At 39.8% G+C, this 12,088-nt stretch overlaps 1 protein-coding gene across 1 annotated transcript in view; it reads right to left on the bottom strand.

Moving 5' to 3' along the window:
* The window catches only part of LOC120457829 (RYamide neuropeptides), a 97,445-nt gene extending 87,386 nt beyond the window's left edge, over positions 1-10,059 (bottom strand). Inside the window, 1 exon segment of the mRNA XM_039645326.1 lies at positions 9,980-10,059. Coding sequence (XP_039501260.1) covers positions 9,980-10,046 — 67 coding nt within the window. The 5' untranslated portion in view covers positions 10,047-10,059.
* Between the last annotated feature and the right edge of the window lie 2,029 nt (positions 10,060-12,088).

The raw sequence follows: 12,088 nt of genomic DNA, 5'->3' as shown, positions 1-12,088 counted from the left end.
CGAGTATGAAGCTTCGTCGACCTTTGGTTGCTCAGGTCCAGGTCGGTTTCTTCTAGATTGCATAATGTCTTTTCCCTGCATATCTATTTTGCTATGTTCGGGACGCCCATGTTCCTAATGGTCACACCATTTCCTCATACCATCTAGTCTTTCAGCTTTTATTAACATATTTTGTTGTCTGGACTTGGCTAGACTCACCAGAGCTTTCCTTAAGGTCATTACTTTAGTAAATAGGGTCTCTACATCTAGTTTCTTTTCTTCAATATGAGTCAATTCCATGATTAGGTATTGCTCGGACCTCCTATCTTTACAATGAGCTCTGTTTCGACCAGATCTATGACCTATTACTAGTATAATTGTCCTCATCTCCGTACACCACGAATCCTGCTGAATGGAAATCCGTCCTTAGGTCGAAGGACTGCAAACTCCGCAAGTTACCAAACATACGTTTTAGGTTGTGATGGAATTTTTTTTTTCTAAGAATTAAAAGACGTCTGTTCGCATTCAGAGTAAAATGATTAGTAAAGTTTAATTAATTCTTTCTTCTTTACAATGTCTCTTTTGATCTCGCTTATTCTAATGAGCTGATTTAGCTGAAATGTGGAATTGGAGCGGATGCGACTGTTGAGGGGCTTTCGGCGGGAGTCACTAAGGGTAAACGTGCCATCTAAATGTCTGGTTGCCGAGGGGGCTTGGTGGGGACTGCCGAAGGTAAATGCTGAGACGGTAACTTAAGCGCTACCAAATGGCATTACGCCACGATGGGTCACTTACAGATAGAAACGGAGTATGGTGCCGGACCGACCTGAGGCAAGCGGATGTATTCGCTGCGCAATTTACAGGCACTCAAACTGGCCGGTCTACAGAAGTTTGAAGAGACTCAGGATCTTGACCCAAGCGATTCAGAAGGACATGCCAATTACGCCGTTTGATCCCATAAAGATAGCTGATGTCATAGCACCCCAGAACAGCAACCAAGCACCAGGCCACAATGTCATCTGCAATGCGACTATAAAGGCACAGTCATGTCGTGCGATGCTCTTCATAACGTTGGTGTAAGTTGGTTTTTAGTGGAAGCTCGGGGTCCACAGACCTGTAAAACCGAAAAGGGAACCCGATTCCAATAGGCCGATAAGCCTTCTCTCTTTGCTGCCCGGATGTCATGGAATACCAAAAGACCAGTGGCGACCAGTTCGTGATCCGTGCTGGCCACTGTACTGTTGAGCAGCTCTATGTAGCTCTTTTGAACATCAAATACTGACTGCCTCCATAATAGATAATATTGCAACGCCCTCTTTCTGGAAAACTACGAAGCGTTTGATCGAGAGTGACACACTGGCATCCTGCTCAAAATGAAACAGACTCATATCTTGAAGGAAGGCGCTTCCCAGTTAGATATCACTCGACCCTTTCCACGGATCATGTTGTCGGTGCGTGAGTCCCTCGAGCAAGTGTCCTCGGCTCTCTGCTCTACAAATTATATAGCTATGATATGCTAATAGCATACTCCATGCTGGCTACATATACCGATGACGTGTGTGTCCCCTACAGTTCTCGAAGTTAGCTTTAAGCTGGTGACGTCATCCAGGACAACACAACAAGATTTTCGGAATTTTCTGCCAGGCATGAAATATTGGGAGGCCCCAATACCTCAAGCGGACGCAGCGAAGAATCTTCGAATAACACCACTCTGCACATCGATTTTAATCGGACCACGCTGCCACAGAAATTATATTTACTTTGTTTTGAGAATTTCAGGTTGTTTAAAATTCGAATAACGAAGAGGTTGTTTGTAGACTTTACCGATGCCGAGCAAATCTGATACGCATATGAAAAGAAACATCGGCCAATAGAGGTCCTGAAGAAGTACGTTTTCAACTCCTTGAGAAGTTTTGCTTCCCGAGGATGACCAGCATAATACTCGACCAACTGTCTTGCGAATGTTGCAAGCTCCATAAATACGAGAGCCCCCACACCTGTCTCAACATATTAGTGTGAAATACATAACATTGATATTTTCAGGTTTGATAAGAGGTGCATGAACAAATTTACTAAATTTGAAAAGCATTCATAACATAAAACAAGAGAGAACGCTATAGTCGAGTTCCCCGACTATATGATACCCGTTACTCAGCTAGTGGAAGTGCGAAGGAGAGTCTTCAACACTGACAGTTTTTGGCGGTTTGTGGGCGTTAGAGTGGGCGTGGCAAATAGTTTTTTGGCAAATCGATAGAAATTTACAAGACCAATTCAGAAATGGAAAAATATTAAATTATTTTTCAAAAGTGTAGGCGTGGCAGTTTTGGGCGGTTTGTGGGTGTTAGAGTGGGCGTGGCAACATGAATCGACCAACTTGCACTGCGTCTATGTCTCTGGAGTCTGTGCGCCTTATCTCAACTTTCTAGCTTTTATAGTTCCTGAGATCTTGACGTTCATACGGACAGACAGACGGACAGACTAACGGACAGACGGACATGGCCAGATCGACTCGGCTATTGATCCTGATCAAGAATATATATACTTTTCAACGAATCTAGTATACTCTTTTACTCTACAAAACGGGTATAAAAACCAAGAGAGAACGCTTTTATCGAGTTTCAGGACTATTTGATACCCGTTACTCAGCTGGTGCAAATGCAAAAGAGAAATTACAGTTTTTTGCGGCTTGTTGTCGCTAAAGTGGGCGTGGCAAAAAGATTTTTGGCAATTCTGGAAAAATTTACAGGACTAATTAAAAAAATAAAAAAATATGAAAACATTTTTCAAAGGTGTGAACACGACAGTATTGGGCGGTTTGTGGGCGTTATGATGGGCGTCAAGAGTAATGAAAACAAGAAAAAAATGAAATCAAAAAGAAGAAATCATCAAATCAAACCGGCGACTGTGACGACCGACGTGCACCAAACTACGGACACAGAGTCTGACCGGGAGCATAGCAAGAAACGGCTGCATTTTGTCATTTAGTCCACTAAACACAGTTGGTAATAAACCATCGATCAACCATACCAACAAAAGCAAGGAACACTAGGAGTCTCAATGATAACCGATTTTTCATCTTAGCGGAGGCGGAAAACAACCAAACAAAGTCGGGGCAGGAGACCCAAAACAAACCAAAGCCCTGACTTATATAAATAAAAGGCTAAAAGCTCAAACGGCCTGGTCAACAAAATGGTTCCGCTGTTGTTTCGCTTATTAAAGGAAACATCCACGAAACCAAAGTTCAAACGAAGTGCGAAGAACACTTCCGAGCTGTGTCTGAGTACCTGGAGGAAACAAAAAAAAACTTCTACACCTATTAACTAAAAAGCAGTAAGTGACTGCCAGTTGTACTAAAAGGAATAGAACCTTACGTCGCCCCTCTGAGATTCGTGAAGCCATTAAAGCCAAGGTCTTCAGTGTTACAAATGTTGGAGACTTCCAAAGCTCCGTAAACTGCTCCGCAAACAAAGAAGAGCTCCTAAAGAAAAATGTAGCAACTATGGACGAAACCATACGACAAACTACAGAGGTTGTGCGGTCGACAAGGCGTTGAAGAGTCGCATGCAACAAGCGACAGCTACGCGTCAAAAGGCGTTTCAAAGGCGTATCATAACCCAAAAAGTATCCCATTTGTATTTTTCGGCAAAGCAGCCAGACCTTTATTCGGGCCATTAAATACCACTGGGGGCATCTCCTACGCCTAAGTACTACGGACAGTCATGGAAAATACACCTCAGCCACACTCAGAAAACGCTCAGCAGGTCCAGAACATTGTGATTAAGTTGCTGTCCAAATAATAAATGGCTAGCCTATGTATCTCCATGTGGAATGCCAACGGCATTTTAAGGCATCAACTTGAATTAACGCTATTCCTAAATGGAAATCAAATCGACGCCATGCTGCTGGTTGAAACGCATCTCACTGGGCGATATAGCTTCCATATAAGAGTTTATACCTTCTACCGCAAAGATCATTCGAATGTTAGAGCCCACGGCTGAACCGGCATCTTAATCTGAGAATGCATCAAACACCACTTTCACGGAAGGTTTGCAACAAATTACTTGCAAGCCACCTCCATAGAAGTGCAGTCAGGAAAGGGAACCTTTTTATTGCAGCTGTCTACTGCCCACCTCGATTAAATATCTCTGAAGGTCAGTTCATGGACTTTTACAACACACTGGGGGATGACTTCATAGCTGCAGGAGACTTCAATGCCAAACACACTTACTGGGGATCACGCCTTGTGACTCCCAAGGGAAGGCAACTGTATAATGCACTATACATACATATTGGACTGCAGACCCCAGAAAGATCCCAGATCTAATGGATCTGGATTTGATGGATTTCGCGGTAACAAAAAACAACCCACGCGATCTTATAAGCGCCATGGAAGGCTTACCGCCTTAACGCCTTACCGGATCACTTATCTGACCACTCGCCTTTGTTGATAACTCTTTTTCAAATCCCAAAAAACTACGGACCACGACCATGTGAGTTCCCACATTGTCCTAACTCCTCAACTAAATATAAAAGCGGACACTGAAGAGGTTCTCGTCTTAGCTGCCAGGATCAAGACCGAAACGGAAGGATGTGGAAATTAAGATAGTAAAAACCATCCTGCGAATTAAACAGCTGGTTCTGGAAAAAAGGCGTCTGCTACAGGCGTGGCAAACCAGCAGATCGCCATGCTCGAAGCAACGTCTTAATGAAACCACCAGCAAATAAGCCGAGCTCTGAAGCAAGATGCTAAAAACGCACTACTAGAATATATTGATAAGCTCTCGCCAACTAGTAAAAAGCATTTCTTCTGGGGGGCCTATCAAATTCAAAGCTCTTGCTTGGCCCGAAAGATTTGCTTTACATCTAAGGGGTGTCTTTCAGCTGCAAATGCTTATGTTCTTCCTCCAGGCGGTGACCTAATAACTACAAAAATTATAATAGAACTTCCGTAGTGTGCTGTTGAGGTGATCTGTAAACTCTACAATAAAATAAATTGTTTTGGCTACTACCGAAGTAAATAGAATAATTCAATCATTATAGTGATACCGAACCCCGAAAAGATCTCACGATTCCGTCATCCTACAGTCCAATAAGTTTATTATCATGCCTGTCCAAATTATTTAAAAAATGTCTTCTAATTCGCCTAATACCATATATGGGAGCTCTCAATATTATCCCAGCCCATAAATTAAGCTTTAGAGAAAAACACGGAACTATCGAGCAAGTTAACAAAGTAACTTTCTAATCCTTCAAGCTAAGAGAATATTGCAGTGCAATATTCCTCGATGTATCTCAAGCATTCGACCGCGTCTGGATCGATGGACTTATGTATACAATTAAAACACACTTGATTGGGTACACTCATAAACTCCTAGAATCTTACCTCTACAACAGAGCCTTTGCTGTGAGTTACAATACAACAATATCCGACAACTACACTATCGAGGCTGGATTCTCACAAGTCAGCGCGCTTGGGCCAACTCTTTCCGATCCTTAGCCGCTCCAGATGTCCAGTCGGTGCAAAAACTTAACTCACCAACCACCTTATGGTAGTCGAAAAGTGGTTTCCTGACTTGCCAAACTTGCCCTCCGCTCTGCCTGAATAGGCAGATCCCCCAAGTCAAAGAAGTAACGTATCTCGGCATCCACCTCGACAAACGACTTATGTACATGGTGTAGGCATACCTAATGCAATGAACTACACCTAAAACTGAAAGCCAGCAGCCCGATCTCCCTTGTGTCTGGACTACAAGGTCCTGCTCTACACCTCCACTCTTAAGCAAATCAATGAAAAGCTCTCTGCACACCCAGATTCCCTCGCAAGGGTCTTTATTCGGGTTTCCAACCGAACCCGCCTAAAACGTATTGACCTTCCAACCCAGCCATAATTTTTCAGGGTAATTTCTATTTTTCCAGTCTACATGACTTAGTTAGGTTATAGTATACGATTTGATACACTTATTGTTAGTCTCGAAATTGAGAAGATTCCAGAAAAAAAAGCCAAGTAAACAAATAAAAAAAAAAGAAGAGACATATGTTTCCTAGCAGCAAGCGGCCGTAGGCTCTTATAAACTACAAAAATAGCTCACGCCATTACCAGGCGGTTATAATTATAAGAAGCATAATTATTGGCATAAATATTGTTATATTTGTTCGGAACTGTATTGAACTTCGATGCGGTCATAAATCGGCTCGATTTTACATAAAGTAACAAGCGGCAGAAACACGTTATCGAGAAGGAGCTCACAGATAGGCAGCATAGACCACGATGACAATCCTTAAATCTGCTGGGTCAGCAGACTCGCGTCACGAGAACCACAAATAAAACATTTTTACCTTCTGTTTCAAACTTAAGAAAACTGTCACACCGGCAAGAAATAAAGAACAACTTGAATTAAACCTGTTGATTATTCATTTGACAATAACTTGACTTGACAATATTTGTGAGACGAAGGAGTCATTCTGGTGTTAAAAGGTCAAACAAGCAGAGATCACAATTTTTACAGAAGATAACTCGCGCTCCCCATCGTGCAAAACAATCCTTGATGGAGGAACTTGCCAACACATTTGTTCCAAATGGGTGAAAGGAATTTTCACAGTGACATTTCCACGCTGGCATTTTTTCAAGACGATGATTCCATGCCGAAAATTTGGTACTGCAGGAAAAGGGTTACTAATATATTTGCGGTGGAAGAGTGATAGGAATGTAACTGCACTCACTAATACCGTCAATCAAAATTTGAAAGCCTCCAAAAACTCTGAAAACTTTTTTCTACGCCCACTCTTACGCCCTCTAACCGCTCAAAGCTGCCACCCCCACACTTTAGAAAAAGGTGTTGATATTTTTTCATTTTTGTATTAGTCTTGTAAATTTCTATCGGTTTGACAAAAAACTTTTTGCCACGCCCACTTTAACGCCCTCAAATCGCCCAAAGCTGGCACGCCCACACTTTTGAAAAATGTTTTGATATTTTTTCATTTGTGTATTAGTCTTGTAAATTTCTATGGATTGGCCAAAAAACTTTTTGCCACGCCCACTCGAACGCCCACAAACCGCAAAAAACTGTCAGTGCTGAAGAGCCTCCTTCGCACTTTCACTAGCTGAGTAACGGGTATCAGATAGTCGGGGAACTCGACTATAGCGTTCTCTCTTGTTGGTAATTTATTTAATTGAAAACAAGATTTTAACTTTGTTTCGTACTGTACATAATTTATATTTACTTTACTTTGTTTTGGTATAAATTTCCTTTTTGGTTGCGTTTATTTCGGTTTTATATAGACTAACCGCTCCATTTCCAGTCGGGCGAAAGCGGTTTCTGCGAATCTGTCGGGAGGGGTATAGGGGTTTTAGATCACTTTCGGGGTCGTTACTATGGATTTCATAGCTTCTAGATCAGTCAGCCTCATTTTCTTTTGTTATTTTTATTTGGGTTTCAAAGACATTAATACTTCTATACTCATATTGTCGGTCGTCTTTATTGTTTGTTGTTTATTGTTAAGTAGAAAAAATTTGAAGTCTAGTGTAAGTTAGTTTAGGGCGAAGGCGGGAGCATAATAAAGTTCTCTCTCGCTCTTTGCGAATTCGCCCCGTCTTCGCCAACCTCTGTTAAGCTAGGCCTAAGAACACACATGTTAAATAGAGAAGAAGTCGTAAAATTGAATTCAACACGAGCAAACGCATTTTTCGTTGTCGTTCCGAAATTATCTAATTTCTTGCCACCAAGCTCTATAAATATTTAATAAACTAATTAAATTCTTCACATATTACAATATTCTTCTATTTATCAAAAAAAATTAAATAAAGTAGCAAAAAAAATAGCTAGTAATATTTCAGTGGATTCTTCCACTGGCCATTCCCGAATTGTTTCCAAAATGTTTATGAGAAATTTTTCGGTTTGTGTATTAAATTTACGTTAAGTGATAAGGCTACTGGCAATATATTTCTAAGCGCATTTATATAATTTTTGCCGCTCCTGTATCAATAAGAATATTTAGATTTCTCCAGCCAACCGTTGCACAGTGATTAGCACAGCATTAGATACTTTTGCGTTACAAAAATCATAACTCTTGAACCAGTTAGATATTTTCATCATTTTTTTTTTTTAAATTGAAGGTAATTTAGTTTCTCTGAAAATGCTAATATGGTACATTTTAAATGTTTTATGGTACATTTTTAATGTTTTAAAAATAAAATTTAAAGAAAAAAATATTTTATTTTTTATTTATGTATTTCGCCAATTTTTCATTTATTTTAACCTTTTTTTTTACAAATAATTAAAAATAATCATTCAATTTTACTTAATTTAATATTTTTGAAGAATAGTTAATCATTATACATTCATTTAAAATCATTACATGATCTTGAAAAACAAGCCTCCAATACAGGAAAAAATGTATGCCCGCCATACAATTTCGTACTGCGCAGCAACTGCGCTTGTAGCAGAATTTGCACTAAGCTGCGCGTTTTTTTCGCTGAGTTGAAAGTATCTTTTGCCTGGGAAATTCGGGGTGGGACGTGGGGGGACCCGATCTCTTTTGATTCTGAAAAGGAACATATTCAAGAACAACACCTCATACTTCAAGCCCAGGGGATGGTAGGGTATCGATTTATATACTCCATCAAAGTTGAAAAATATGTGAAAATTAGTACTTCGGCAAAACCGGTATTCCTGCACTTGCAAAGAATATTATACATTTATTTGTTTTACCATAGAGACCATAACCAAGCCGGTCGGTTACATATTTTACCTAAAAATCGACCGCAAAGTCAGAATTTTCTACAAAAAATAAGAGCTTTTTTTGCAAACCAAAAAAGGTTCAACTTTGAACACGTGTAACTTCTAAAATACTGAACCGATATGAATTATTTTTTGGACTCAACCCTTTTGAACTATTACCTGTCGAATGCGATATCCCACGCAACGGTCCGTTGTCATCAAAAATTTGAATTTAGTATAGCATTTGTATCTAATGCGCCACTGTGCGTCGTTTGATGAACGGTGTTAAAAAAAAAAAAGGAGGTTATAGGAATCGCATTCATTGCTGTCGTCTTTGATCGCGACTACGGCCACGGTTCCATACTTCTGTTCGATGTTTTCAACCCTTTGACATATTTGGCCTATTGCACTTTCTGAAGAATCGGCTTTTTAAGATTCTGTGTCTGCGGTCATTATGGTCATGTTTAAAGTGCGTTTGGCTTAGATCCAGATGGATATACGTCTATTAGCTCTTGGTTTGAACTACGACAAAAATAATTTTTTTGGTTTTTATTTGGATCTTTTAGGCTCCACTCCCTTGTTTATCAGGAGTGCGGTACTGGGCATTGTGAAAATTCGAGAGACTTCTGCTTAGCATACATTATCACAAAATGACTTCGTTTAATTTATCTTCCCTGATTAATGCCAATGTACTTAATTTTGAAGGCCACCTGTCTGTTTACCGAACTGATCAGAGCCTGAAACTCTTCTTGAAGCCTAACCAAGACAATCCAGCGAAGGTCATGTTAGGCCAAGGCACTACTTCTGACGAAGGATTCCCTACACTTGTGTTTGAGTTAAAGACTTAAGGATGGTTCTTAATAAATAAGGTCCACGAGAATAAATATTTCATTATTGTAAATTAAAGTCATCTGAGTAACTTATATATATTTAAATCATGCATGGTCAAACGGGAATTACTTTTAATTTACACTGCATTTAAATCTTTTCTGAATGCTGAAATGTTTCTTGCGCGCGTGGGCTGCACTTAAAAACAACAACGATTTAATCAAATAAAAATATTTAACAAAACTTGTGTGATTTATACATTGCTGTGTTTATGTACAACTCAGTTCGTGGTCATATAATTTACCACGTGAGTTCAAAAGAGGATGGGAGAGATTCAAGCTGAAATGCTCATTTACAATAAGAGCCGATAATAAGGAACAGCTGAGGTGCCGTATAACAATTTTTTTACAAAGTTTTAAGAATATGTTTATGATCTTAAGCAGCTGTGAACAAACCAGCAATGTTTCCGATTCTTTTAGAATCATAAAATTGATCTGAAGGTAATGAAATTGCGCTTTTCATTAGGAGAGTGAAAATCGTCATTAATATTAGTTCTGTATACAAATGGGCCTGGATTGTCAATAGGTGGGACTTCAACATGATTGTAGAACAATAATAATCTGCAAAATATAAAAAAACATTATATTATTAAGAAGTATTTAAATACAAAATACAATCCATAAAGGAAACTTTATTCGCCGAATTCAAGTAAATATATTTTCGGCTATAGGTAGAGTAAAAGGGTATACTAGATGCGTTGAAAAGTATGTAACAGGCAGAAGGAAGCGTTTCCGACCATATTAAATATATATTATATATAGATCAGGATCAATAGCCGAGTCGATCTGGCCATGTCCGTCTGTCTGTCCGAAAGCTAGAAAGTTGAGACTACGCATACAGAGTCCAGAGACATAGACGCAGCGCAAGTTTGTCGATTCATGTTGCCACGCCCACTCTTACGCCCACAAACCGCCCAAAACTGACACGCCCACACTTTTAAAAAATGTTCTAAAATTTTTTTATTTTTTTATTAGTCTTTTAAATTTCTATCGATTTGCAAAAAAACTTTTTGCCACTCCCACTATAACGCACACAAACGGCCAAAAACTGTCAGTGTTGAAGGCTCTCCTTCGCACTTCCACTAACTGAGTAACGGGTATCAGATAGTCGGGGAACTCGATGAACACATCCGGTGTTGCAAAATATAAAAAGGGGATGCCAGAGAGTCGAGAGAGAACCAACGATAGAAGCGGACGTGATTGCAACGAGCGGCAAAAACGTTAACATCGATTAAAACTTATTCTTACATTACTCCTTGTATCATCCCTTATTTGATTAATTAATTAAAGTATACCTAATACCTTAGCGTCTTGATTCTTTCACATAATTAGTCGCGCTACCCACTCGCTTAATTCCTGACAAAACTGAAAGCTTACACACATATGCATCGCGAACCAAATTTCTTGGTGTGTATGTGACATTCTCAGTTGTGGGATAAGATAGTGCGCAATAAGTGAAATCGTGCGAAAAATGACCGTATAAAAAAAGCAAAGAAACGAAGCAAAGAACATGCCTCCAAAGAAGGATTACGTCTGCAAGAAAGACCTACAACATAAATGCAGAGAAGCAGGACTCTCAACGTCGGGAAATCGTAAAGACTTATTGAAGACACTAAATGCCCATAACAGTGACGACGAGTACGCAAGTGCAAAAAAACCAATCAATGCAGAAAAAAATTGCCGAATTAGAAAAATCATTGCGCGAACATCAAGAAAGATGTTTTCATCCGAGCGGTATCTCCTCTCCTATCGAAAACGCTCAAATCGCAAACGAAGTTATGGAGTTTAGTGTACATGGTAACATTCGTATGCCTAACACGTCACAGCAACACAATGTTGCTACGTCTCAGCAACAGTATAATATCGTTGCTACGTCTTGGCAGCACGTTAATGTTATCACGTCACAGCAACACGATAATGTCGCTGTCTTTCCGCAACATTCGATCACGTTCATTTCTCAACGACACCGCAAAACCACGTTAATTCGCAAAATTAATTCTCCGATTCCTCACGCTCATTTGGGACACTGTAACGCAACAACGGCACCTTTCGGCACATATTTACGGCCACACTATGACTTAAATCAATACAATACACAATCGCAACATCGTCAAATATATTTTGAAAATCCATATACCCCGATTCTGCCAAACAACATATACAACCGCGGCCCAACGGTATCTGAAAACATTAATAGTTCGTTCGGAAATATAAGTGAAATGGTATCTCTTCTCCCGGAATTCAACCCATCATCCATCAAGTCCTCAGAATCGCAATAATTCATTAGACGCGTTGACTCCTCTCGAAACGCATATCGTTGGGACGATAGAAGGCTAATATTTGCAGTTCAACAAAAGATGCTAGATTCTGCTCGGTATTGGATAGACTCAACTGAAGAAGTCTTCGTCGAGATCTCAGTGAATCACCGCAAGACTATTTCTATAAAATGCTAGCTATTGGTAAAAAGGGTGAGTTAACCGATTCAGCAATATCAACACACATCAT

This window comes from Drosophila santomea, unplaced genomic scaffold (genome assembly GCF_016746245.2).
Source record: "Drosophila santomea strain STO CAGO 1482 unplaced genomic scaffold, Prin_Dsan_1.1 Segkk7_quiver_pilon_scaf, whole genome shotgun sequence".
Taxonomy (NCBI): domain Eukaryota; kingdom Metazoa; phylum Arthropoda; class Insecta; order Diptera; family Drosophilidae; genus Drosophila; species Drosophila santomea.
This window is presented reverse-complemented; position numbering and strand designations above follow the sequence as displayed.